This window comes from Clavelina lepadiformis, chromosome 4 (genome assembly GCF_947623445.1).
Source record: "Clavelina lepadiformis chromosome 4, kaClaLepa1.1, whole genome shotgun sequence".
Lineage (NCBI taxonomy): Eukaryota > Metazoa > Chordata > Ascidiacea > Aplousobranchia > Clavelinidae > Clavelina > Clavelina lepadiformis.
The window spans coordinates 7,924,870-7,952,296 of NC_135243.1; the positions used below are offsets into that span (position 1 = coordinate 7,924,870).

At 33.8% G+C, this 27,427-nt stretch overlaps 3 protein-coding genes across 3 annotated transcripts; all 3 read left to right on the plus strand.

Moving 5' to 3' along the window:
• Nucleotides 1-6,579: 6,579 nt before the first annotated feature.
• On the plus strand, nucleotides 6,580-8,234 carry LOC143452761 (uncharacterized). Its single transcript, XM_076953849.1, has 2 exons — nucleotides 6,580-7,640; nucleotides 7,811-8,234. The coding sequence occupies exons 1-2, from the start codon at nucleotides 6,907-6,909 to the stop codon at nucleotides 8,013-8,015; spliced, it is 939 nt and encodes a 312-aa protein (XP_076809964.1). The 5' UTR covers nucleotides 6,580-6,906; the 3' UTR covers nucleotides 8,016-8,234.
• A 3,705-nt stretch (nucleotides 8,235-11,939) lies between these two features.
• LOC143452760 (deoxynucleoside triphosphate triphosphohydrolase SAMHD1-like) lies at nucleotides 11,940-17,975 on the plus strand. Its single transcript, XM_076953848.1, has 14 exons — nucleotides 11,940-12,075; nucleotides 13,138-13,298; nucleotides 14,005-14,117; nucleotides 14,241-14,308; nucleotides 14,563-14,712; nucleotides 14,933-14,980; nucleotides 15,148-15,312; nucleotides 15,761-15,852; nucleotides 16,363-16,483; nucleotides 16,550-16,696; nucleotides 16,781-16,855; nucleotides 16,944-17,078; nucleotides 17,176-17,268; nucleotides 17,399-17,975. The coding sequence occupies exons 1-14, from the start codon at nucleotides 12,013-12,015 to the stop codon at nucleotides 17,429-17,431; spliced, it is 1,464 nt and encodes a 487-aa protein (XP_076809963.1). The 5' UTR covers nucleotides 11,940-12,012; the 3' UTR covers nucleotides 17,432-17,975.
• Nucleotides 17,976-24,767: 6,792 nt separating this feature from the next.
• LOC143452420 (uncharacterized) lies at nucleotides 24,768-26,587 on the plus strand. The gene is made up of 2 exons (XM_076953382.1): nucleotides 24,768-25,640; nucleotides 25,740-26,587. The coding sequence occupies exons 1-2, from the start codon at nucleotides 24,799-24,801 to the stop codon at nucleotides 25,828-25,830; spliced, it is 933 nt and encodes a 310-aa protein (XP_076809497.1). The 5' UTR covers nucleotides 24,768-24,798; the 3' UTR covers nucleotides 25,831-26,587.
• Nucleotides 26,588-27,427: the final 840 nt, after the last annotated feature.

Here is a 27,427-nt window from a genome sequence, read left to right on the forward strand (position 1 = left end):
TTAAATAATGTGTACAGTAAGGTCGAAAAGCGGTCGTGCTATTTATAACTGAATAAATATTTTGTATAAACGTGTAAACTCAGTAGGCCTATATTTTTCTTGCTGCGTACTCACTAGGCAGCAAATATAACGTTTAGCCACGAATTATAATATAGCAGCTACTGAGTGGCGTAATAAAACAAATGCGTATTTTGTTTGTTACGTTTAGCACAAGACACATTACATCACAGATGATTAATGCCAGCCAGCCTTATTACGTAGATTGTGATATGTTTTGTACAGTTTAGAAAGTTAACCCTATGTAGACTACAATTTACCTATGCCATAGCATCAGCGCAGTTTTAATCTTAAAGCTTTAGTATTTTTTTGGGGCACTAACAAGTCAGCATTATAGTCGTTAGCGTGCGGTTTAACTGCTATAACCGCTAAATGTGATGCTACATAGTCGTCAACTGCTAACTCCAATAACGGTTTTAATTTTGAACATTCAGAATGAATTTTTTCGTTTTAGCAGGTGATGCTAAATTTCAAATCAAAAATAGAATTAAAAAGTATGTTCAAACATTAATGTTTACCAGAGCAACGCATTCTCATGTAGATTAAATGCGATAAATTTTTGCCTCAAAATTTTTTGTTTAAGTATGCATTTTCAGCTGATAAACTTTTTGGATGCCAAAGATTTTAGCCTTTATAAATGGTTATTAGTCGGGTAAACTTTTGCAGTCCTCTTATACTATCGCATTTTAGGAGTTTACATAACCTTTCCTATCTATGGACGTTTTGTTGACGACGCCAGTGATGTCAGTAGAACTAGTTAAAACTTTTATAAGTTTATAATATCTTTTACATCAATTATAATTGACTTCTGTTTTTGAAAATATGAATGTTCTTTTTTGTCACAGCAGGCCAAATTCCTTTCCAGAACCAAAATGAATTCTATTTAGCTTTGCTAAACTAAACTAAAAACGCAAACCTGAAAATCGGGTAATGCAAATTTGTGTACTTAAAAATTTTCTAACTCGCTACTATGTTCAAGTGCAAACTACTGCCACTTTTTTGTAATAACTTGTACTGTTCTTCAGAAATTTTTGCCCATGTTTACGTTACATGATACGGTTTAAGTTGTTGTGATTTTAATCCTAACATACACGCTACAACCTTGCACTAGGTACACTGCAGTTGATAAGACTTTTTATAGCAGTCCAATACAATCCAACTCAGTTATACTTAAATGAGAGCCTCATTTGTTGCAGACTTGAGATTCTAGTTTTATGTTAGGGTAATCACCGATGAAGAAAGATTGCTTTGCAGGGAAGGCTGAAAGGTGACAACATACGAATCACGAGTGGTGCTGGACACGTCACCCGATAGTTTCTTTTTGGTAAAATTAACTTCGTTAAGATAAGTTGTTCTTTATGGTATCTTTCTTCATATGGAAGGGATTTGTGTACTACTGCTATATTTCTGTGATCTGTCCGTATCAAGCGAAACTAAACTGACTGATTTATAAACTTAGTATAAGTTATAGCCTACAATATCATCTGTTCGAAGTAACCTATTTACACTCACGACCAATAGATATTTATAAATGAAGTATTCATTATTTTCAAGTTGACTAGATTGTATTGTGCAGCAAAGTTTGTAGGTAGCTAATTTAATTCTTTTTGGTATTGGATGGATAATTGCGAGCTTGACAGGATTTTGTCATTCACATGAAGATGGAAAAAGTATATCCACACATACCGTTGTTTTAATAGAGCTGAATCCTGTTTTATCATAACTTATATTGCAACATATCCTTGTAAATTCCAAGAATGACCACTACAAAAACTAAAATTAAAAACAAAACACGTACACTTTCGCAACCGGTCATGCTTACGAGAAATACCCTAATGCAAAACTAACGTTGCTATTGGGGGAAATTCCCTAATATAGCGATACTGTAGTTTTAAAAACCTTTATTTAATGCGTAAAGAGAAAATGGAATGACTTGTTTATTGCTTTGTAATTTATTGTATCTAAAGTTGCAAAGAAAGCCATACAAAATGTTATTGCAGTTCATGTTTGAAGGAAAACGACAAACTACAATTAAGCCATACAATATGCATGGAGGAGAAAAATGTGTATTTATTATTAAGGTTTGTTTGTCGTTTTACATACGAGATCAACCAATGGTTAAACAACAGCCAACTGTAAACAATTTGCCAACTTGTAAATACAACGACTACCTCAATCCCAATGAGTGGAAGAACCGTTTCGCTCACTGATTCCGCTCATCTGTGACGTGAAATTGCGAGTACGCACTCGCGAGAAACATGCATGTGAAAGCTTTTGCAACCGACGAGAGCATCTAAAATAAAAGAAAGGAGAAGTCAAAGACAATCTTTACAGGCACAAGCATCAAACAATTTAAACTATTTGTCGGTCAATTCAATCAATCAAAAATGCTTGTGCTGACTGCTCAATAAAAGTCAATCCATTAAAGTATGTGAATCAAAATGAGAGCTTAACAAATACACTCCAGTTGTTGGCGCATGTACTTCAAAAACAAGGGAGTTTTAATTGGTTTGAGTGTTCGCCAAAATGTATTGTTCAAAACAAAGGTTGATATAAGCAAAAGCATAATATAAAAGCAGTGTATAAAAATACGAAATTTAGATTTTGGAGCGTTATACACATATACTGCAATATACAAGCGTCTTTTATCGGCTTGCCTTAAACGTAACAAGACAAAACCCTGTCTCATATTCACCCACGCGGTTTAAAAGGAAGCTATCATAACGTCATTATATATGCGTATAGTGTGTAATAGCATTTCATAACGGAAATGATGTCTTACATGACGTACAGAATAATAACCTTCTCAATAATAAATAACCTAAACTCGATTTAGACTAACTTTTTACAATGGTTTATTTCCAAAAAACGATTTTAATTCCAACTGATCGATGAACTTTTGACAGTAAGCTTGCGTCAGCACAGCAAAGTAAACAAGCAAATGTGGTCAGCGATACTATTATTGGTATAATTTCTATTAAAGCCACAACTATTTGAAAAGTAGGTTACTTTACTAAACGGACACACGTCATACTGTAGTTAGATTAGACAACTATCTATCTCCACGTAAAACGACGCGCGTAGGTTTTTGAATTTTTTCCTAGCCGAGAACACACAATCGCTTACTAAAAACGCCAAGTATCTAAATTATTACAACTCACTTTTCAACTTAGTTTTTGTAGCAACTAATTGGACCGAATGAATTAGCAACATAAAGCACATAAGCGTTGGCTCTTGATAAATGACATCATAACAAACAATGAGATCCATAATACAAATGATATTAAATTTTGATACCCATAATGTTAATGATACTCTTTGATAACAAACAAGTTAAAAGAATCTTTTAAATTCAAGCACCCTTGCATGTCTCACTGAATGGAGCAGCTCGAGGTTGATGCGTACAGTGTCTGCTACACACTCACAGTCACAACTTGTGTAAAATCAAGAAAAGGAAAGATAAATTGGAATGTACTAGAGACGCTTGGCTTTCTTTAACCATTTGCACCGTTTGAACGAAAGTCAGTTAAACACATAATAGCTACGGGTTACGGGTTTCAAAAAGAGCCCACATGTCACGCCTCTTAATGCTACTTTATTAGCGATTCATAACTAGACCAAGAAACATTGAAATCTGGCAGTAAGGTTTCTACAAATATGAACTCCTAAATCATGTTGAGTTGATAAACATATTTCTTAGAGGCTGCCACTATTTCATGGGAATAATTGTACCGTGGAAGCTATTGTATATACCAGAAAACACTAGTTTCTTGTTAATTTCACTTTTATGTTATAAAATAGTAACCAAAACCCAACCTAAATCTACCTTTTAATCTGAATCTAATTTCAATTACACCTGAAGTAATTAGAATCAACAATTTGCATACCTGTTCTCTAAACTTAACAACATATCTTTAACACGTGATCTGCTTTTGGTGAACTAATCGCTTTCTTTCTCAAAGCTATTCGAAGGCTACTTCAAGCACAGGCTACAGGCGGAATAAAGTCCACGGAATTTTTGAGTGAGTGTAATGCAAACGATATTTTGGAAAGATGAAAAAAATGGAACGAGGTTTTTACACGAGGTTACAAGTGCAACTAGTACGAATATGAGCAGTGAGGTCGTAATGTAATGTGTTTTAAAGAGCTTCCCAAATTTGGAGTCGCTGTCGCTACCCTGTAGAGTGTAGAGAGTCGCCCAACTAGTTTTTGGGGTCGCAAAGCGTACACTTACTTCATACAGATTACAGCAATCATTAAAGCTAAAGCAAGACATAAATCTACGTCAACACCCCGTTATACAGTGCAGCTTATTACTTGGTGTGTCCCTTCCCTACAGTGTGTCATCATTACCTGTTGTGTTTCACATATAGCTAAACGCGTTTTAGTGGTCTTGTATAAACGAAATTCGTGACAATGCAGACATCCGGAATTGAATCTAAACTACTGGATGTTCCTTGTGACGCTACTGGATGTGTTTCTTTGCGCTACAGAACTGAATGACTACATCGAGTCGGTCAATATATTACTTAAAGCACAGTTGAACTTAAAGTGAGGGTAGGCCCAGAATATGTTGACCTTAAAGAATAGTTGTCAGCAAGCATACCGGAAAAAGAATGTTTCAATAGTATTTAGTGGTTAAGTTAAGCAGTTACGCTTGACTTAAATTACGCAAGACATTCTTTTTACGCATGCTTAAGAAGGCTAACGAGTTTAACCATATAAGTTACCTAATTTTTGTCGTCCACGAGAAACATTTTATCAAACATGATTCAAATAAAAGACTTTAGTCGATTTAACTCAGGTGTACTAAACTCTGTGCGATATAATCAACACCTACGAGTTATATAATCTTTAGGTTTAATCGTAGGTTAGTTGAGTTATTCTGGTTTTACTCGTCCTGGGTTGGATCGTCTCTGCCTCTATGGCTTGAATTGACCGACCACTCAACCAAAGCGTCAGGCACATTGTGACGTTTTACTTGCCGACCCTCATATCATAATTATATTGCAGATGTACGTTTTTTACGGTACGGTACAGTACGTTTTTTGGGTATTATTTTATAAAAAGATGTTAAACGTTTGTTATTAAACTACTAACTGTCATTGAAAAATATTTATCCGGTATACTGATGGGACTTACTTACGGTGTACTCGTACAACCAACTATTCTTTGATATAGAGTCAACTTATTTTTGGCCCTCATTTATTATGTTATTTTGTGCATTTGGTCCTCATTTTAAGCAGTGCGCAAGCTTAATATTGAGCTACTTATCACTTCCAAACACGAAGGGTTGCGAAAACTTTTAATAAATGTAAAGAAGACGTCAGCAAAAAAGTTTGGTAAGCCCTGTTCAAAGGGTTGATTAAAAGGAAATACTTCCGTGTGATGGAAGTCAGTTGTGACTTAAAAAGCAAAGAGAGCAGTTTCGACCTTTGGCTATTTAAAATTGAAAAAACATAGGTTGAGCCATTTTAAAAGAAAAAAATGGCTCAGAAAGTGCTGTAATAAAGAAGATAAGAAATGTTGTAAAATATCAGAAGAGAAATTGATGCAAAATACATGCATTGAAGTCAACTTTAGATGACATTTGTTCATTTGCTCAATAATGTGTCATTTGTCTGTGTCAGTTACGCACAAAACAAGTTTTTTAGGTAAAATGTTTCAGTTTTATTTGTGGTTCGATTGGGTAGATTATTGCAGCAAAAGAAATTAGTTACAAAGTGAAGCCACAAAACTTCAGAGTAACAATACAGTATGTTCGTGGCAGAAAAGATGCTTACAATGTTGGCAAAAGAATTGCAAATCAGCGTTCGTGGTTCCGGGCTTAACATATAGGTAACAAATCATTAAATGAACTGTGCGCAATCGTTGCTTACCGACCAAATATTGATTTGTAGTCAATAATATTATAAATAACTTGCTTTTAAAAGATTGAACTTTGTTCAACAAAACGAGTTTAAAAAGGTGTTTACTCGATGTGACAAAGTAGGACAACTTCCTTTAAAATATGCGAGATGTACTGTCCGTTGCTACGAGTTAGGTAACATTCATTTGGCTGTGCTGCCCAATTTGCTTCTGGAAGTTACGTTACCCAGTTTCAGACAGCATTTGTAAATTCCCTTTCGTCATGTACAACATAGCCTAAATCTGTTTGACAGTGGCTGTACAGTTTTGCTTAAGACGTAAAAAGGCAATAGTAAAAATTAAAATTAATGAATTACCAGAGCATCGTCATATGGAAATTATGAAAGAATTAACTGGCCAATCGATCAGGTCTGGTTGCGAAACGAAACAATATAAATTGGAAAGTGATTGTTGTAGGAAAATTTTGAAAGTAGTTTATATACTATAGTTCTTGGTCGTCTTTCATAACTTACACAACCTTGGCAGATCAATTTCATTGATCTACGATTCTTGAATTACAACGTAAAATAAATAAGCAATAATTGATTATCTTGTTACATTTGGTTGTATCATCCACGTATAACTTATATGTCGTAAAGTTTGACTACGCTTCAAATAATTCCAAGTGAATAAATTGAATTATGTTGTAAGAGTGTACACCCTTTACAGTATGAAGAAATCAGTCAAAAAATTACAAAATTAGATGAAAAATCTCAGATGTAAATTATGTCAGTAAATAGTCTACTTTAGTCAAACCAGATGAAGTAACGTCAAATTCTGAAGCTTTATGATTATACAGAGAAATGTTTTTTTAAACTCCTGGTTTATATTAACTTGAAAACAATTACTAACTCATTGAGTTTTTACTTTTTGCAACAGAAATGAGTTTATAAATTACGTTTGTAAAACGAACTATTACTGAGATTTTATTCGTGAAGAAGTATGCTGACTATAAACGAAGTACTTAATCGCGTAAGAGATGAGTTACAAATTCCTGTTGAACCTATCAAAGTCTGTATCAAACCAGCGAAGGTGAGCGATAAGATGTTGACTGACAAGATACAACAACGTTTGGAAAAGAAAAAACAACGATATCCTCAAATTTCTTTTGACTGTTTTAATTTCATTGGAGGGTTCGAAATTGGAAGGTACACTGGAATCCAACTTTTGCACTTTATGCTGTCATTGCTTTGTGATGAGCATGTTCGGCGGAACGGAAACTGTATACTGTTTAATGTTAATCAGGAGACGGCATTTGCAATTCTTGTATACGTTGATGACAAAACTCTAGAAATGGTTGTTTCGTCAGATAAGAGTAGTCCAATTGGACATTTGTTTTATAAACTTTATGATGATAAAACATGTGAAAAATTTCCGAATGATCTCCAAGAAGCTAAAAGTTTACGCTCAGAACTGTCCCAAAAGTTCGAAAATTTTATGGGGAAAAAATTTTCAGAAACTGTATTTTGTCCGTTTTCATCAGCATTTTTAGGAGTTTTCCTGGACATATGCAGAGCTTATTTTTATGTTAATCCATATCATAACAAACAAAAAAGGCTTGTTCAGGCTCTTCTTCCTGCCTGTGTAAAACTTGCCATTGACAGTCAACAAAGCGGAAAACTTCAAGACGTTTTGCATTACCAAAATCTTGAAACTGCAAAAGACATTATACTTGGGTAAGTCGTTAACACACTCCTTGAAAGTTCTAAACTTTTCCATAAACCAAATTTCTTGTTTTAGATTTGATTATTCACTAATTGGACACAAACCTGGTCATAAATATACCTTCAATTCCTTATTGAAGTTGTTTTGACTTAATTGGTGTCGCATTATTGATATTTCCTAGATCCATTAAGCACGACGCTGATGAGTCATTCGCGGAAATAGATATACAGAAGACAATTGAAGCATTGAAGTCATTTTATGAAATACCGTTCCATTCTCAGTTATCAGAGACTCAAGCATTGAAGTCATTTTATGAAATACCGTACCCTTCTCAGTTATCAGAGATCAATTTATTTGAAAAGGTCCTTAGGCAAACCTTTATTTAGCAAAGCAGCTAAAACTATTTAATGGAATTAAGAATATAATGTTGAATTCGGTGAGTCGGAAAACATACGACGGCAGTAGTGCACGAGTAGATAAGTGAAATATCTGTTTAAAGTTTAATTGTAATCTTGGTTTAATATTTGTCTAGTTATTTGTCAAAGACCTGTCAAAAATTAATTTATACACGTTTTGCTACGTAAGAGTTTATATTGGTTTTTCAGCATAGTGTACACAAATCTAAACCGGAATAATTCTACTGCGTACGATATAAATATGCCATAAAAAAGATTAAAACGTCATTCAGTGTAATTAGTTTACAAGGTTAGGTTACACAGGCTACAAGGTTGATACATTAGGACGCTCGAGTTAAGGTAGAAATTTTGCTATAAGGTTGAAACTGCACGTAATTAACTATCCTTACAGCGAAGTTTTAGCTCGAAAGTTACGGTTTAGGTTGTAAAGTTTAAATAGCACAGTATAGAAGATAATATTTCTATGCATACAATGACTAACTGTACTTATCACTAACATACAAGTTTGACGACTGGCAGAGCTGCCTAAATAAAGAAATTTTTTTATTGCTGTTTGTGCAGTGCGTACCGTGTATCGATACCGTTTAAGTGAGCAAATAAAATAGTTGAATTCTTTCAAAATAACGAAGGTCATTTAACCTGTCACGCGTATGTTGGTTATAAATTATTACCACCAGGAGCAAAGTCATCGGAGAGACGGTAAAGCCCCAAAAACAGAGAAAATAGTATCGTTTTGCTGCTATTTAAAGCCCAGCAAATAAAAATTTGTACCATTTCAGAAGAGGAAAAGATAGAGATCATGTTGGAATGAGACGTTAACCACTTATGATTGATTAAGGTTGTATTTGTAAATTTGAATTTAACTCATTTCACTGCTTCTCATTTAGTAATTTTTAACTTCAGACATAACGACTTGTGAATTCTTACCAGTGCATATATGGACTGTGAAGCGTGTTGTGTTGAGTTTTTTATAATAATGTGCGCACATGTGTGGTTGCCGGATATAATTAATTCGCCTCTGTAACTTAGCGGACGTTTTTATACGTTGTGATGTATAAAGCAAACTCTGCACGGAACTAAATGTTGAGTCATTACGAGGGCTGTTACCATTGTGTGGCAAAGTTGATATAGGAACAGTAGCCTATAGACATTGTGTGGCCAGAATAGAATTGCAAGCTAATTTTAAAACAGATATTATACTATATACATTGATTAGATACAACTAAATGTATATGTGCGTTATTTGCATAACTAATGTAAAAAGTACTAAGAATTATTTTTATGCAAAGTCAGTATATCTGGGCAAAATTGTTTTTAAATCATGGTTTATTTAGTAAGAAACATCTGTATTAAGGTCTTAATGTTTATACAAAAGTACTAAAACTGTGATGTAAAATTGTATTTATAAAAAGTAATACCTATTTAAATCGATTTCCACGATGCTTTAAAAGGATTATGGCGATTCAAGTTTTAGCGAAAAACTATACTAATCTTTGCATAGAAAAAAGGGAAGCTAGACTTTATAAAAAAAATATCTCGTGTTTTAATGAAGGTCACCCGAATGCATTGGAGCCAGGGTATTCCAATGCATTAAATTTGCGTCAGTTGTGGTTTGTTTGTTTTCAGAATCTAGATTCTAGACTCTAGAGTCTAGAAGGATAAAGCGAAGACAATTAGACTAGCCTTTATGAAGAGAAAAGAACAACAACTATTGCCAAACGCTTAGAAAAGATTGTGTCGGTTCAAGTCAATGCTCAAACACAGCATGGAAAAGAGTAATATTTGGCTAATGTCAAACCAGTGCAGAAAGAAAACAATAGAAAGCTGGTCTTTATATACAAAGGATGCCGAGCCTTTCCATAGCAGGTTACGGCGAAGTTTGTTGATCGCAGAAATTCAAGTATAAAAAAGTTATAGCAAAATTAGACGACTCTTGTGGCACTTTACCGTAGTTAGAATCGTGATAAGGTGAATGCTTAGATGACTATTGTTTTAAACGTAAATATGTCTTCTGCTAAAAAACAGAAAAGAACTAAAACCAAATATAAACCGCTTAATACTCCTTCATCGATGATCATAGTCACACCTGAAAATGAACACAATCGTGATAACGTACAGTATAAAAGAAACGCTGAACGTCTGTCGTCAAGTAGAAGTACTGGATCGAATGGTCAAGAACGAACCTCACCGCTGTTTTACAACGCTGAAATACCATCAACAAGTATAGAGGTGTTAGTAACTCGAATATGGAAATGACCATGCCAGCTAATTTTCGCAATTCGATACGTGTCAACAGAGAATGCCAAAATGGAAGAGTCTACCATCCTAACCTTTACAATCCATATCCGGTACGTGTGAACAGAAAACGTCAAAACGTAGGAGTCATCCAACCTAACATCCAACGTAGGAGTCATCCAACAGTGCATTTTCAAAACACCTTATCCTGTTCTAGCCCACATCATTTGATGGATGGTGCGTTTGAAGATGGTGTCACAGATGAAGAACTCGTAGCGGCCGTTGAAAAATATGAAGCTTTAGAAATAAGAAAACGCTTTAGAGATCTACTGGACGAATAATCCTGTTAACTTAGGTTTTATAAATCTAATTTAAATCCTGGTGTTTACAACAGGTATAGCAATTGGTTTTATGGGTGACTCACTTGAACTGCGAATAAGTAAGTAAACAAGTTACCAGAGTACCGGTAACTGGTTTCACGCCGGTTTTTTAGCTGAAGATAATTTGGATTGTATCACTCTTTTTCATGTGACCTTTTAAAATAGCACATGCAGACGCAACTGTTATTTCAGTGAGTTGTAAGTCACGGGGGATTTCACAAAAATCTTTCGCTTTTTGCTGTTACTTCTTTGCCATATATGGCATTATGTGCTATTTAGCTGTAACTCAGTCGATTTTAAGCTTTGGTGTACTAATAAGTCACGACCCTTTCAAACTAAGCTAATCGCGCATTGAAATGCGAGCTGTTTCCAAGGTCGGGTTGATCGTTTTCTACTATTCGTTGTGTTTGCTATACGAATTATATTATTGGTCCAGTTTTAACAAACGGTTTGAAAGTACTGACTAGCTTTCACTGTTAGATCTTCAACAAAATTTTATATTGTGTTTGATGAATTAAACTGCAACGTAGGCAAAACTTAAGTACATACTGTACTATTCATGCTCTCACATGCAAAATGTGCGTATCGGCCTATCGCCTTTTCAAACAAGAGTGTGGGTGTTTGACTCCCACGAATATGTGTCATAATGATTGTTGTGATGTGTAAAAGTGTGGCAGCTTTGTGCTAGCAACACTGGCTGTAGTGGTGCTGCTGCTGCAAAAGGAAGGGATGAGTGCGTAAGTTTCTTCTTGCTAAGACATAGTCATGGCCCCTATTTAGTATGTCCTCGCGGTGAAACATAGAAACTGATCACTTAACGGTCAACAATGGTAAAATAATGCTATGATATGTTTGCCACCAGGTATAATATCAATAACCAAAGGTGTTCAGCTGGTAAATTAATTCTTTTATGAACCAACGTTTTGCAAACACATGCGAGTGGGCTTTTTCAGGACAGATTACAATAAGAAAATAAGAAATATTTTTGAAAACTACAAACATATAAAATTATCTAGATACGAGCAATAACTAAGAAACGATTATGACTATAGTTACTACAAACATATAAAATTACCTAGATACGAGCAATAACTAAGAAACGATTATGACTATAATTATAATTGAGCACTGGCTTATATCGCTACTCCACCGAGCCGACGCAATTGAGTAAAAAACGCAGCAGATACATAAAAACATAAAATAACAATCTAAAAAATAAACTACAACTTTTAGAACAGTAGGTTCGCAGCAATAAAATCGTAAGTGGAAATACTAAGCGAAAAAAACTTAAGTATATTTTTCAGAAAGTAATTTTTGACGTTGTAGGGCAAGTTATAAATCTTTTAACAATAATGTCTGAAGAAAACGCTGCAAGTACTTCTGGTGGAAGCGGAAGAAATGTTCTACCGAAAAAGGTAAGATATTTCGGTTATAAGTTTGTTGAGGACGATGAAAGCCACAGTATGTACTGTTTCGTAAACAAATAATTTTTATAAGTATTAGTTGGTTCCAATTTATATTGTGCTCTACAAAAATTGTTAATGTGCGCTATTATCACATTATTATATTAAACATGGATTCAACAAAATTTAGGCTACAAAATAAATTAACTTATTCTTTATAAAGAAAATCTATTTGTTCAACATTTTTTTGTGTAGTTTTTTCTTACAGTATATAGTAAATTAGCATTATTGATAATCAGATATTGCTATCCCAAGACTACACAAAGGACACGCTATGACCTTCGTTAAGTTTAGGAAATAACAAAAAATTCAAAAACGTCCAATTTTTTACTGATCACTCTCTTCAACAACAAAATATGTTTTTTCAACACTTCACTCAGCGACTGAAATGTTTGTAGTACCACCAATGTATAACCAGTATATAAATGTACGACTGCTAAAGGTAATAATAGGTTTAGTCAACCAACAGTTTTCGAAAATAAGAGAAAAGCTATAGATAAAATTAATTTAAGGGTTAGGCAAAAACACATCACTACTAGTAGCATAAGAGCCTGAGGCGGAATATGTTTGTGCTAAGCTGCATTGTGTTCAGAAGACCATTTTGTTTTTGTCTTCATGCAAAGCATTGTTTTCAAATACAAATATCTATTTGAATACAGCAGCGCAACTTGTAAATATCGTGCGACATTATGGCGAATACGAATTTATTTTAGTTTATTATTTTTACTTTAATGTTTGTAAATTATTTACTCGATACTGTCACTGTTTGAATCAAAACCAAGGAAGACTGTGAAAAAAGGAATGGTCTCATGCTGATTGGCACAACCTGGAATTAGCATAGTGTAAAAAAAAAATCAATATTGTTGACTCGTATAGTATATTTTTGATACTTTAGTTAGGATACTTTGGATACTTCAATGAATATACGAATATTTCTTATAGCAGTATAGCCCGCAAGTTTCAAACTAAAATCTTTAAAAATTGTTTTTATTAACATCGTTTTAATGCATTTAGTGTTTCCAAGATCCCGTCCATGGTCCCATAGAACTCCATCCTCTGTTGGTGAAGATAATCGACACACCACAGTTTCAAAGGCTCAGAAATATCAAACAACTTGGAGCAACTTACTTTGTTTATCCGGGAGCATCTCATAACAGATTCGAGCATTGCATTGGGTATAAATTGAACCTTTTAGTGGAGTTGATCTTTCATTTACCTTCTTCAGTTAAATGTTTTTAAACATTGCATAAAAATAGTTTTTATTACACAAAATGAAACCTTTCTTTAAAATGTGTTCAAAACACATTAAAAAATGCTTAATAAAATCCTTTCAGGGCCAGAGAATTTTAGTTTTATTTTACGCTGCATATTTACAAACAAGCTCCAAAAATACGGTTTAAAATACGCAATTGTAGTAAGCACACCACTACAAAACAATATTATTCTATTTTAAACAGTACATCTTGGCCCAGGTAAAAGCCAATTAGTTTATGATGATATGACCAAACAGGTTTTATTTCAAAAAAATGAAATTATATTTAATTGATATCTGCTAACGAGGCAAATAACTAATTCTTAACGTTATCTCTCTTCTACTAAATATTGCAAACTGATTTTACAACCGAATGCAGATTTATATAAAAAGTTTGCACCAACGTAGTTGGAGTGTATGAAACGACTTAATTATTATTGATGAATTCATTTAGCAAACAATTTCACATTCTTTAAAATGGTTTGACACTAGTATAGGCTGCACAAAAAAGTGCATATTTTCCAAAAAAATATATATCGAAAGAGAGATGCAGTAAGAAACAATAGTTATGGAAGAAAATTCCATTTTAGTTTACTCTCCTGTTTTATATATTTATTTTGTTTTAATAGGACATGTCACTTGGCTGGTGAACTTGCTCGTCACTTGCAAGCCCAGCATCCTGAATTAATTGACGACAAAGATATCCTTTGCGTGGAAATAGCTGGACTCTGTCATGATCTCGGTAATCATTTTTCATAAGATTAGCCAGAAAACGTTGTTTGTTCTACCAAGTTATGCACTTGGCGTATAATCTTTTGACTATAGAGAAAAAACTTCTTTTATTAAAGATGTGGTTTTATTGTAGGGCATGGACCGTTTTCGCACTTGTTCGATAATAAATTTCTTCCCAGAGTTGGAATAACTAAATTGAAAGTAAGTCATATACAACATATTATTCTATCTTTACTTAAGCAATTCTGACTAAAGTTTAAAATTGCTATCGCATGACAATGAATGCAACGTAGGTAGAATATTTGATAATATGCAAAGAAGTAAAGTAAATGATTTTCCCGAATGGCCACTTATTCAAACATTTGAGCAGTCCACCAAGGAAGTTTTAAACGTAAAACAACAAATATAAAATTAATTTTGCAAAACACTCATAATTCTTCAGACTTTTACTTTAGCATGAAGAAGTATCTTGTAAGATGTTTGATCATTTGATGGAGACAAATCAGCACTTGGAAGGTCATTTTACAGATGCTGATTTGAACATGGATGAAGATTTAGATTTCATAAAAGAAATTATTACGGGCCCTTTAAATGATGAAAAATCGGTAACGAAATGAATGAATGTAAAAATGTTATATTCTCTCTAGTACGTAACGCAGTATGCCGATATGCTATAACACTACATAAACTCACTCGCTCACTTACCATACATTGCCATTAGAAAATCTTCATAAGATTAAAGCGGTGGTTTCCTTGCTACTTTTGAGTCATCATCATCTGTAAGGTAACATATTTATATTTAAATATTTTATTTGCCTGATATAGAGCTGGAATTACAGAGGGAGACCCCGGGAAAAAGGTTTCTTATATGAGGTATAATAAGTATAGAGCGCTTGTAAAAATCATTAATGCATAGTAGTATATAAACATATACTGTAATACCCAACATACACATGCACGATGTGAACGTCACTATAGCTGAATTACTTCACTATGCTTTTTCTTCGTTTTGTATTTATTACGAGCATTGTAAATTCTAGATTGTTTCAAATGGTCCATATAAAGTTGATGTTGACAAATGGGATTACTTTGCACGTGATTCTTATCACTTGGGCATAAAGAACAGCTTCGATCATAAGCGCTTCATGAAGTTTCTAAAGGTCCTGAAAGTAGGAGAAGATACTCACATATGCCAACGTGACAAAGTAAGATTTCAAATAGCGACAAATAGATTTTTAAAAGCAAAATAAAATTATGATTTTGCAATAATAACCCTAATAGAATCTCATATAACTCACATAATTTGAGAATACAGCGGAGCACTTAGTACCTAAGTAGCTATGTTTTACACCTTCACACTATGTTTTACGACAATAGTAACCGTTTAATCCAGAGTTGCTTTAAGCTTTAATAAAAATACGAATTAGTTTGACTTATTTATGATCTCCCTTGCGTTATTTTGATTTTGCAGACAATTAAAAAATAAACAACCGTTAACATTCAACTTGATCTAAAAGGCTATAGCGTACATTTAAAGCAGGATGTCGAACGGCAGTTGATTCTTTTGTTTAAGTTCCCCTTAAGTTTAAAGGCTGTACAGTACATGGAGTTAGTTGTATGACTACTTAAATTTATGCAATACTATACATGCAGGAATACTTGAACCTTTATGAAATGTTTCATGTTCGAAGTTCATTGCATAGACGGGCTTACCAGCACAGGGTGTGTTCAGCTATAGATGCGATGTAAGTAAAGCATGATTTATATGAAGGCTCACAGAAAGGGTATATTACTTATGTTAGATAGTAAAATGGTGTGCAATACTACATCCCACATAAACTATAATTAGAGTTATTATCTCGGTTGAATAAACAAATTTAATATATCATATTTCGTTTCACAGAAATTTAACTTATATCACTTCAGGTTATCGATTGAATGTTAAAACTTGCATTTTAATTCCAAAGTAATATATTTCATATTTCATACAATATTGCGTCTGGTCTACTTGCGTTTAAGCTTTCCAGCAAATGTGTTTAGAAAACTATTTTTTTACTTCTAAGTTGTTGTTGTTATACAGTAATAGAAAACTTAGTTTTGTCTACTTTAATTTATGCACGCTAGTTTGAGAGTTTAAATTAGAATTAAAAGATTTATGACATCAAAGTTCATTCTTCTTATGGGTATGCATGAGCGAATTAATCTATCACAAGAATGCAATTTTCTTACAAATAATGAAACTTTATAATTTACAGGATTTGTGATGCATTGGTTGTTGCAAACAAGCATATTTGTTTTCCTGGCAAAGATGGAAAAATGTTGATGATTTCTGAGACCATCACGGATATGGTTGCTTTTGAAAAGCTGACTGATAATGTGAGGATGCTTCTTAAAATGTTTCTCGGAATATTTTTCTTTTATAAAAATCTTTACCTCTTTCAGGTTTTGCTTCAGATATTGCATGCAGACAATCGATGCGATTTCATGGTTGAAGCACAACATATTTTAAATCGAATACTTCGGCGTGATCTCTATGACTATGTTGGTCATAGCAAGCTAAGGGCCATAGCAAGCGAGGCTATTCCTAAAGTATTAGATTATTTATTTTACGTTTGTGTCGTGAATTTTTCTTTATATCATATTTTATCCTTGATTTTGTTATCTGTTTTTCAGTGTTTTGAAGCTGAAGCTGAAATCGCAGGGTTAGACCAGAATAAGGAATTAAAGAAAGATGATATAGTAGTCAACGTATGTATGGGCTTATAATACCGTTTTGGTACAATATTTTCGATCTTTGTCGTTTTTTTGACAGGCTTATATTAATATTGTAAACCAGGTGCGTTCTTTTGACTTTTGCATGGGAAAAGAAAACCCATTGGATCATTTCATGTTTTATAACAAAGATAAACCCGACACTGCTTTCCAAATTCCTACAGATGAAATTTCTGACATGCTTCCACAAACTTTTCAGGCTAGTTAACAAGTAGGATTAAGTTTAAAGTTTTTCTTTCGCTTAAAACATTGCAACTTTTTATACTTACAACATTTTTGAAAACGATCATTAATAGGATCATGAAATACAAGTTTTCTCAAAAGATCCCAAAAAAAGTGGAAAAATTAAGGAGTGCTTCCAGAGATGGTGTCGTCATAAGGGATATCCTGTAAGAATTAACATAGTTGTATATCATTAAGACAAAAAGGAATCTTTAATTAAGTCAACTTTTTTGCATTTTCCGGCAAACAACCATTATATATAAGCATTTTATAACATAACCATTATATCTGTTATAGGGACCACTGAAGAGAAGAAATCTTGCACATTGACCAATAACCATAAAATTTCATGAATTATTAAGATTATCGAAATGTAATTCTTTGCATCGGTAGTTGTTTTGTCATTTAATTCTTATTATAATTACTAATTAGATTATTATTAATTATTATTATTATTATATTGAAGTAATTTAATATATTTTGTTTTAAAAATTTTCTTGTCTATAACCAGGTACTACTTTGTTCTTGTAATTATTACATCCTTAAATTTAATTGCATTGCTGTAATTATATATAATCATTTATAAAGAAAACGATTTTGGTTGCTGTTAATTTTCCACGGACAAACGCATAAAATGCATTATCAACAATGCATTTTTGAAAAGTTTTTAACTAACTACCGTGACAAATTCGTGAAGTATTGTTGTAAAACAAGTATAAATTAATGTGGTGAATCTGTATTAAATCATTATAAACTTCATTTCGTTCCTTTCATTATATGGGTGAGTTTGATTGTTTCGTTGTATATATATTCTATACTTTTCTTATGTAACAGGTGTCTTACCGGGATAAATAAACTCAATTAAAGACTTCTATAGAATTGAGATTCTAAAGTTGGTTACTATAACGGATTGAAAATCAACGCGATTTGTAATGTTAGTCAGTTTTAAAATATGCCAAACACTTACTTCTACAACTATAGGGCATAGAGGCTACAATAGATCAAACTAATCGTAATTACTTCTTAAAGTAATTATTTACATATAGGATCATGTTATATCACTTCTTGCATAAGCTTTAAGTACATCTAAAAAATATGATTTTGAGGATCATGATTTTGAAGGCAAAACATCGTTGGTATGACAATTGCTTCGAAATTCTTCACCTCGCAGACAACTAAATATAGGCAAGCAGGATGATTTGAAAGTTTATCTCACAAGTTGAGATTCTGAAATCTTAGAAAATGAGACTAAAACACCATAAAGCTATAAAACACCATAAGCTTTAAGATGATTGCACCCAAAATTACAACCAGAAAGATCATAAATTAATGCTTCAACTTCAAAAGTACACTTTGTGGTGAACCTTAACGGTCTATCAGGAACTTATTTTTAATTTCTGGAGCAGGAAAGCTGCATAAAACCCATAAAATTGTTCTTGAAAAATGCATTTTCAGGACTAAGTGGACTTCATCGGAAAGACATGAGAACGTTTATCAACAACAACCATGGGAAACAAAAATATTTGATCTTCTGTTGCGTGCTGTTTGCTATTTCTAAGGGCAAGTGCTTTAATGCAAAGCAATTCAATAATCTGGTCGTTCAATGCCACCATCATCTCTAGCTTAAAACTGTGGTATTTAACGTTGCGAAACCAGAAAATGACTTTACTGCTTGCATTAGAGCACTTGGAATTGTTTAGAGTTGTACTCCACCATTTGTTAAAAAAATGAACGTTAACCGCTGGTAAATACAGTTATTCAAGTGACAATTAAAATGTTGTCAAGATGAGTATAAACTAATTAAGCCGTGTTAATTGTTGTATTGTTATTGCCAACACTAGGCCTATAAAGCTTTTTTATTATTCTGACAGGTGCCATAATAAGTGTTCGAATGATAGTGTGCAGGCGTGGTATGCAAACAAACATGCTTCAAATAGCCAATATGTCCTGTCGATGAAAATCAACAACTCGTTTCGTTACAACGGTTTATCGAAATGCATTTAGACGAATTAAACTATTAATTGACAACTTTATTTTAATTTTATCTGAATAACCAATTATAACCACCAGTCATATATTCAGCTTCGTCACACTTCACCGTTCTATGTAACATTTAAGTTTTGTTATTGTAATACAGTTATAACAAAATTTTTTATAGGTTCTATGTAACAACAAAATTAAACTCTTTTATTGTTATTGAGAATTTATCGTTTCTTTGAAACTCATTCGCTCTCAGACATAGTATTGCGAAATAGGAAAGCAAGTTTACAGGTAAGTGTGTCCTTTAGTCAGTTTTAGCGCATGCCCTTCCAAAACAGTGACACAATTAAATCGATTACTTTAAAGTGGTTGTCATATAATTTTGAACTATGTGATTGCCTACATTATTTAAAAGTTTATATTTACTTAACTTGCGCACTATTTCTTCTCTATCGGCTTTCCATTTTCGCTTTTTATTAATAGCTGTAAATCTCTAATTTAATAGAAAGGAGTGACAATACGATAAGCGGTTTCATTTTGACCAGGACTAATCTGTACCTATGCGATTATTCAATTGATTTGTGTTCAATTTGTGCAAATGTTTATAAAAGGAGAATTTGATTAGTTTCAACGACAGACACGGTTGTGCCTTAATATTTTTTCGCTTTGGTTTCAAATTTACCTTCAAATACTAGTTATTGGTTATACCACAAGTCAGAGTCAGATTAAGACTGTGATGGGCCTGGGGCTAAAAGATATCAAGGAGCTTGCATGGAATTTTTTCTCTACCATTTGACACAAAACAAAATGCAGACAGAATATTTACAAACAGTAATTCCTCAAACGTGTAATATTTAAATATTTTACCAACACATTCTCTATTAATCACATTTAGAATCTTCGATTGTTTAATTTCGCTTGAGGACAACACATTATTACAATGCTTCGGGATTTTGATGTCCTTAACGAAGTACAGTTGGAAGAAAGGTTTTACGCTTGATATGTCATTCCGCAGTCTTGTCTGCCTCCGGGCGGAAGCGCTTGTCGATTTGGCTGCGCCTTTTCTGTTGCTACAACGAGTGATGATGACATTCTACCGAGACCAGTACTGCTGTGTAGACGTGCCTAGTTTTGACCATTTTTGAAATACAATCGTGTAGTTAGCTGCAGGTATCTTCGAACCAGCATTAGAATAAGGCAGGTAAGATTGTCGTCTTACCTATTTTCCTCAAAAAGAGAAAAAAGCATTTTCATTAGCCTCTATGGAAGAAACCTTACTTGTAGTGCTAGATGACACCGTTGCCAGGAAAGGCGACTTTGATGATCTCGTTTATCTTATCGAGCTCACGGTGGATAGGCAAAGGGCTGTGTTTAGAACGCGAAGATCCTTTTTCGCACATGTCATCCAGATCATGAATTTGCTTGCGACCTTGTTTTAAAAGTGAATACTTTGGACAAACGAGCTTATCCTGCTGAAGATGATGAACAGGTCCTCAGTGACCTGATGTTTCTTTGCGTGGTGAAGGGCATACGTGACCGGCAGCAAGTCATGCAACTTCCCGAAAGAGTTTTCGACGAAAAAGATTTTCACGCCCTTTGCAAATTATTAATAATCCCCCAAGCAGCATTCTAAAAGACAACCACGCCTGACTCTGAATTGACTACACAAATTAACGACGAAGATATTACAACTGAGAAAGCCGACATACTTCTTGCTAAACAAGAACTGAACCTTGCGATGATGTATCCAGATTCAGCGCTCTTGATTTCTAACCCCGGATTGCCGGACAACGTACACCAAGTTCACGAAAACAACGTTACGAACTGGGAAGTGTTAGTAGCCAATCTCACTTTCGGCAGAATGAAACCATTTGCTCACTACGTGGATTTCATCTATCGTTGATGGTTTCGTTGATATTCATCAATCATTGAACACTAATTGTTACCTGTTATCTGTACTTCACCAGAGTGGGACGACGTTGAGAGACTTATCTTGGGATGTTGGGTGAATATTGCCCAAGTGGGCGAATATATAAGGTGGGGGGAATGTAACGAAAATATGTCACATGCTATTTATAGTATCTTACTGATGGTGTCGCCGTTCACCGTGAATGTGGGAAAACAGCCTGGCACAGGAAGACAAGAAATTTCACTACCTAACAAACCTGTTAATCTGTATTGCGTTGGTTCACCACTGATACAGATTTGAAGTGCATCTAAACGATAGTTAGGCCTAAATTACCTTAACTTGAAACAAATCGTTCGAGTAAAAGCAACTAGTATAGAATATAACGTTAACGAAGGTAAGAATATAGTTACATAATTATTCGAGTATTGGACAATTGCAAAATCTAAACTTGGTAGTTAAGTCATTACCTGACAAAACTTATTTATAATACATCAAACCATTTGAATTGTAAACCTGCCTTGTCTTAGTATAGACTTAGTAGACTTAGTAGACTTTTCAGAACCGAGCAGATCTATCACCTACATACCTATATGCGGGAATAATTTTGCAATGACAAGGCATACCATCATAAAGTTTAAAACGTTATCTTAGCATTAGTGACAAAGTTTCATTAGTTTTAGGAAAACTTAATCTGAATTCAAAAATTTAAATTTCAAGAAATGAATAGACCTGTACATGATTGAAATTATTCGGACGTTTCAATCAAACTAAAACTTCTGCTACAAGTTTGACGTCGCGCCGCCACCATTCATACAACACAATTCCGCTCCACAGTTACGTATTAGGTTGTAAACTTTAGGCAATGAAATAGAGATGGAACTAATTGCATAAGCGTACATAAAATGGTTATAGTTGTCGGTAGCACAAACATATGTAAACAAAAGTATTATAAAAATCGTTAAAAATACACGTTTCACAACTGGGATTTCGGCCGAAACTTCAAATACGATCAAGTTGTAGTATTCTGTGAATGACGTTCCAGTCGTATCGATACTGGAAAAAATTGATTGGAAATAAATAAATTTGCCCTTTGAAAAGAACAAACAACAGAGTGTAAGTTCTCGAGAGCGTGTTCTATATCCATTTACGCAATATGACGACCAGGAACAAATTCAACGGAGAAGGTAAAGCCTCGGTGACAGAGAAAACAGTTACGCTTTGTTGCTATTTAGTGCCCAAGATATCGGTGTTTCAGGAGAACAAACTGCATAGAGATCATACTGGAACATGAAGGTTATCACCTGTGCAAAAATGAGAAAGAAATTTAACGATAAGCTGGTTCGGGTAGCAAAGGCAAAGGAAACTAGTAGCCGGCCAGCCAATTTCAATACGGAACGAAATGTTAACTCAGATGCTTTAGAGTTGATAGATCTTTCCAGCCAGGTCCAGCTTCAATACGCAGATGGACGTAGCAGCAAAGCGCTTAAGATAATTGCAACTTCGGAGAATGATCTTACACAAACTAAGGTTTAAGTCCTGCAAGTTTCAAGCATTTTGCCTGACCTTTGTAGGATCTAATAAGGTTTATATGGGTTCTAGTAAAATCAGTTAAACGCATATAGCTATAGTTATTCGACGTCACAATGAACACACATGAAGGCTATAGTGTCACTCTTAAATCTTTTGTTTGCAGTTTTAGCTAAATAAACAAAACATGGCTGCTGAAAACTGCAACTGCAGCAAAACTGACAGTAAATTCGAACTCTTAAATCATATAAGCAAACATATATTATTTTCCAAAACCTTGCGAACAGTCACTATAAAGCTTTCAGTTAAGGCCAGTCAGTTCTTTTGTAAGGATACACTAAAAAGGACACGTCCACGATTAAACATGTACGCCTATTACGCAATATTAAGTCAAGCAGCACTTTACTTGAGATAGCTTACATCCTCCATTACAGGAAAAATGTTTCAGTTTATTGTTATATGGAGCCGACAAAACAAGTTTGAAAAGTATTTTAGAATAAAGAAAAGTTAAAAATGACGAATTACTGTAAAATGTGTTTAAATAAAATTTTTGGCAGGAGATCCTAAATAAAACTATATTTTTGCAATTAATTGTAAATTACTTGACTACATCTGTAAGCTATACCGATATTTTTTATGTAAAATTAATCTACATCTAAAATCGGTTAATTGAACTGATAAAACGAGTTCTTGATCAGTGGAAAACCATATTTGACTTTTGAAACCTTTTTACATACATCACCATCATTCAGGCGAAAATGATTTGTTACTTGTCATAAACATTTTTTCGATATATGAAAGTAATTGTTTATACTGTAGGCACAGGCAGTGTTTTTTTAAGGTGTTTTGTTTTGTCTCAAATTTCTCCAGCGGTTTCCCAAAATTTGGACTTGCAACTTACTACTACTATTTTTTGGTATTTAAATGAAACACTTGCGGTCTCTTTAAACTACTTAGAGGTCACCCAAACCAAACCTTAAAAAAAACCCTGGGCACAGAGGTAGCGTTGGCAATACAATATTTTACTCAACTTAATGACGAGTTTAACACGTACCAAGAAACTATCATGTAATTAGCAAGTATGGCACTTAATCTCAAATACAACTTTCTTTGCTTTGTTCTATCTACTGAAAAGTGAATTTAAAACCTATAGCTTGGGATTGTCTGTCTGCGAAAGTGAGTTGCGGATTCGAAACATTGCTTATAGCGATAAAAACCGATTTTTATTGACAATTCTATGTGCTTTATGTAACTTTCAAGATCCCCTCGATTGTTTAAACGAATTTTCAAAACGTCAAGCAAAGTAGCTTAAGGCCTATACTGGTCTACCGAAACCAATAGGAATCAATGAAAAAAGGTTCGATTTGCTTAAAAAGCTCTTACTTGAAAATTAATGAAAACTTTGCCGCCTACCTCGGTGAAGGTCTACTTCACCGGGCGCCGTTTGCAGAAGTAAGAAAATACCACTTGCGTAACCGGCTATAGCCGTAAACCGAAGTAGCTTTTTCCAAATTCGGTAACCGGCAGTCGGTGAAATAGACGCTGCCAATAGTAAAGGTATAATAAAAGCAGCCTTAAATGTATCACAACAGCATTTTGCGTTAAATAATCCTAAACTAAAGTAAATAACCGTTGGGGTAATTGTACTAATAAAAGTAGATGGTAACCTACGATGGTAGGTGGATGGTAGGTGGTAGATGGTACCTATGAAGACGTATTCCATTCAAAACGCGTTAGCTAGCCTATATCACTACTGCAGTGTTGTGTGTAATACATACAGTACCCCACTCATACTAAATATTCTTTTTACCTTGTGTCGTCAGAATGAATTTCATCTTAGTCGCAATAGAAGACTAAATTTGCAATGTATTTGTGACAAAAATTGCTTTAGCACAACATGTTATTAAAAATCCTTTCACCAGTACCAGTAATCCTTTCAAATTTTAGTGGCATGCTCAGCCAAAATTTAGGGTTTTCCAACTTTTAAAACTCGAAGTAATTTTTTCGGTAGTCTTCAAATTCGAGGTAAAGAGTTTCCACTGATATTGCACTATACAGAAAAAAAAATTTATCCATATACACAACTGATGCATAACGATTATTAGCAGTTGTAGGATAGAAAGTTTTTCAGCAAATAATCCGAATGTTATATCAAGTTTTTTACTGTATTTGGTCTAGAACGTATTACAAAAAAAAAAATTTATTTTGTTGTAATTTTCTTCAATGTATTTTGTAGACTTGAAATAATCTGTTATACAAAGATAAAAAAAAACTAACCGTAATGCTCAGTGCAGAAAAGGTGCTTAAACTGCTGGCAAATGAATTGCAAATTAATCCTCGGGGTTGTGATGTCCCTAACGAAGTACAGTTGGAAGAAGGCGAGTTGTTAAACAAAATTCGCATGTGTTTAGGGAACGTGAAACAGAAATATACAGTCGACTTCGAACATTTCAGATATTTTGGTGGCTTTCAAGTCGGAGATTACAATGGCTGTCAACTCCTTCACTTGTTTGTTTCTCTTGTCAATGATCCAAGAATTCTTCAAAACGGAAATTGTGTTGTATTTTCAATTCGAGGTGAATGCAGATTTGCTTTATTGGTTTTTAAGCCAAACTGGATAGAAATAATAACAATGCCTGCCGAAGACTCTAACCATAGATATTTCTACAAGAAGCTCTTTGACGACTATTCGGTGGATTTTCAAGAATACGACAACGAGCAAGTGCAACAACTTCGATCAATTTTGCCCGAAAAACTTCAAGACTTCATGGAACAACCACTTGCTGATAAAGTTTCGTGCAGACACACGGCAGCTTTTTTGGGAGTTTTAATTAACATTGCTCGAAGATACTGTGACGATGAACATATCCAAAGCGAAGATCGGTTGTTAAATCGAGGGATCATTCCGGTTTGTCTTAAATTGGCAGTTGATTCTGCACAGTCAGGCAAACTCGAAAAAGTCATGCATTATAGACATTTAAACTTTGATAATGTGAAGGAGGATTTTGTTTCAAACTTCCGTGAAAAACATGGAAGGCAACCTCGTTCAAAGGAGATTTATCTCAATTTTCGAGCAAAGAGAGTAGAATGCGAGACGGCGGTGGCGATCGATATACTAACCCAGTAAGTCGCCATTTTGATAGATGTTACCCATTGAAAGATTTGTATTGCTCACTGCTAGGGACTTTTCTGCATAAATATCAAAAGCATCTTTTTTTTTAGTTCTAATATGCCCCATGACGGAGAAGGACTTTACAATGAGATCAGTGTTGAAGAAATGAAGTCGGAGCTAAAGGCGTTTTATGAAATTTAGTATACAACATACGATTGTTAGCACTTGTATTGTATTAATTAATGCTTTTTCGTTCAACTAACCCCAGTTTTGAACTTTTTTAAGTTTGTAATAAAGATGTTATACCTTTGTGTAGATTTATAATCGCTTTGTCACGAAATTTCACGTACTAATTTGTTGTATAATAACAGGCGTGTTATAGCTTAGCACCGCACTATTGTTTTATGTCACTATTGATTTGCTTTTAGATGTGTTTTCAGATATATATTTAAAGGTATTTCACCCACGATGCGTGAATTCGTACTGGTTAGTATGAATGTTTTGCGCCATTTCTGATTCTATTTATTACTTTCCTAGTAAGTTGTAAATACACGTATATTACACGTTTTACGTCCTTTCCCATACAACTCCTGCCCAATGCTCCCATCTGAGAAAAATTTACGCTGAGCAAATGTTTGTTTTAGCGAGCATAAATATTTTAAGGCTGAGCTAGCAGAGTTTCAATGAATTACCAACTTTGTGATTTATTAAAATGAGTATAAAATCATATCCATATACAAACAAAGTACACATTTGATTCAAAGAAATTTTCCTTGATTTTGTGCTTTTCCAATGTTTGTATGCTTTGTCCAGGTTTATTGCTGAATTTTGATAGATATAGCTGATTCATTATCAATAGACTCTTTCCGAATTGCGGTCTGGGTGGCAAGACATTTTCGATCGCTCATACTTTAGAATAGAAAATGTCGACCCACTTTCATTCTTTTAAATTACAAGCGTTTTGGGTCCGCGCTGTAACAGCGGGAAGTTTCCTGAACTGGAGAATTTAGCGTGACAGCTTTATTTCAAAAAATGTAGTTTTATCTTCAATTAAATGGCAATATTTAATTTAATTAAATGGCAATAATAATAATTTTTATAGTCTCAATACAACTGCTTAAAAATAAGCTTTTATACAGTTACCAGGAGAAAAGTTTGATTAATTTAGGCTTTTAAAATTTTGTCGACAAAATGTACTTTGTAGATAGACATCCGAGGTCAAATGCGCAGAAGACGAAAGTAGATTTTACCTTGAACCAAGTTTCTGTGATCACAAAGAATTACACTACAGTTGATAATATTCCTGTAGTTCATGTAAAGTACTTGGAAGCGCCTTGATTACATAGGCATGCTTTGACTAGAAATGTGTTACGAAAATATTGCACTATGCTCAGTGCATAATTGGAATCACAATTTGTTAGTTTTAAAAATACTTTTAGCTTTTACGCTTAATATTTTCAAATTACTCATTAACCACTTCCCTCAACATCTCAATGTTATACTAAATCATAAATGCTTGACAATGACGACACGGAAACATCTGAAAACATAACTCACAATTTAAATGCACAATTTTAAAGTATTTTATTGATTATCACATATTTATGAAATTGCGCATAAAATTAGAAGTATTGAAACTTAGCTACCAGCAATCATGGAGCAGAAATGTCGCACAAAACTATAATGACGCCTTTTAAAATGCAGCTTTTGAACTATTAGTAGACTTGTGATAAATATATCAATTAATGTAATATAAAATTGTGTACTACATAGAATTCTCATCTATGGAATCAGTGAA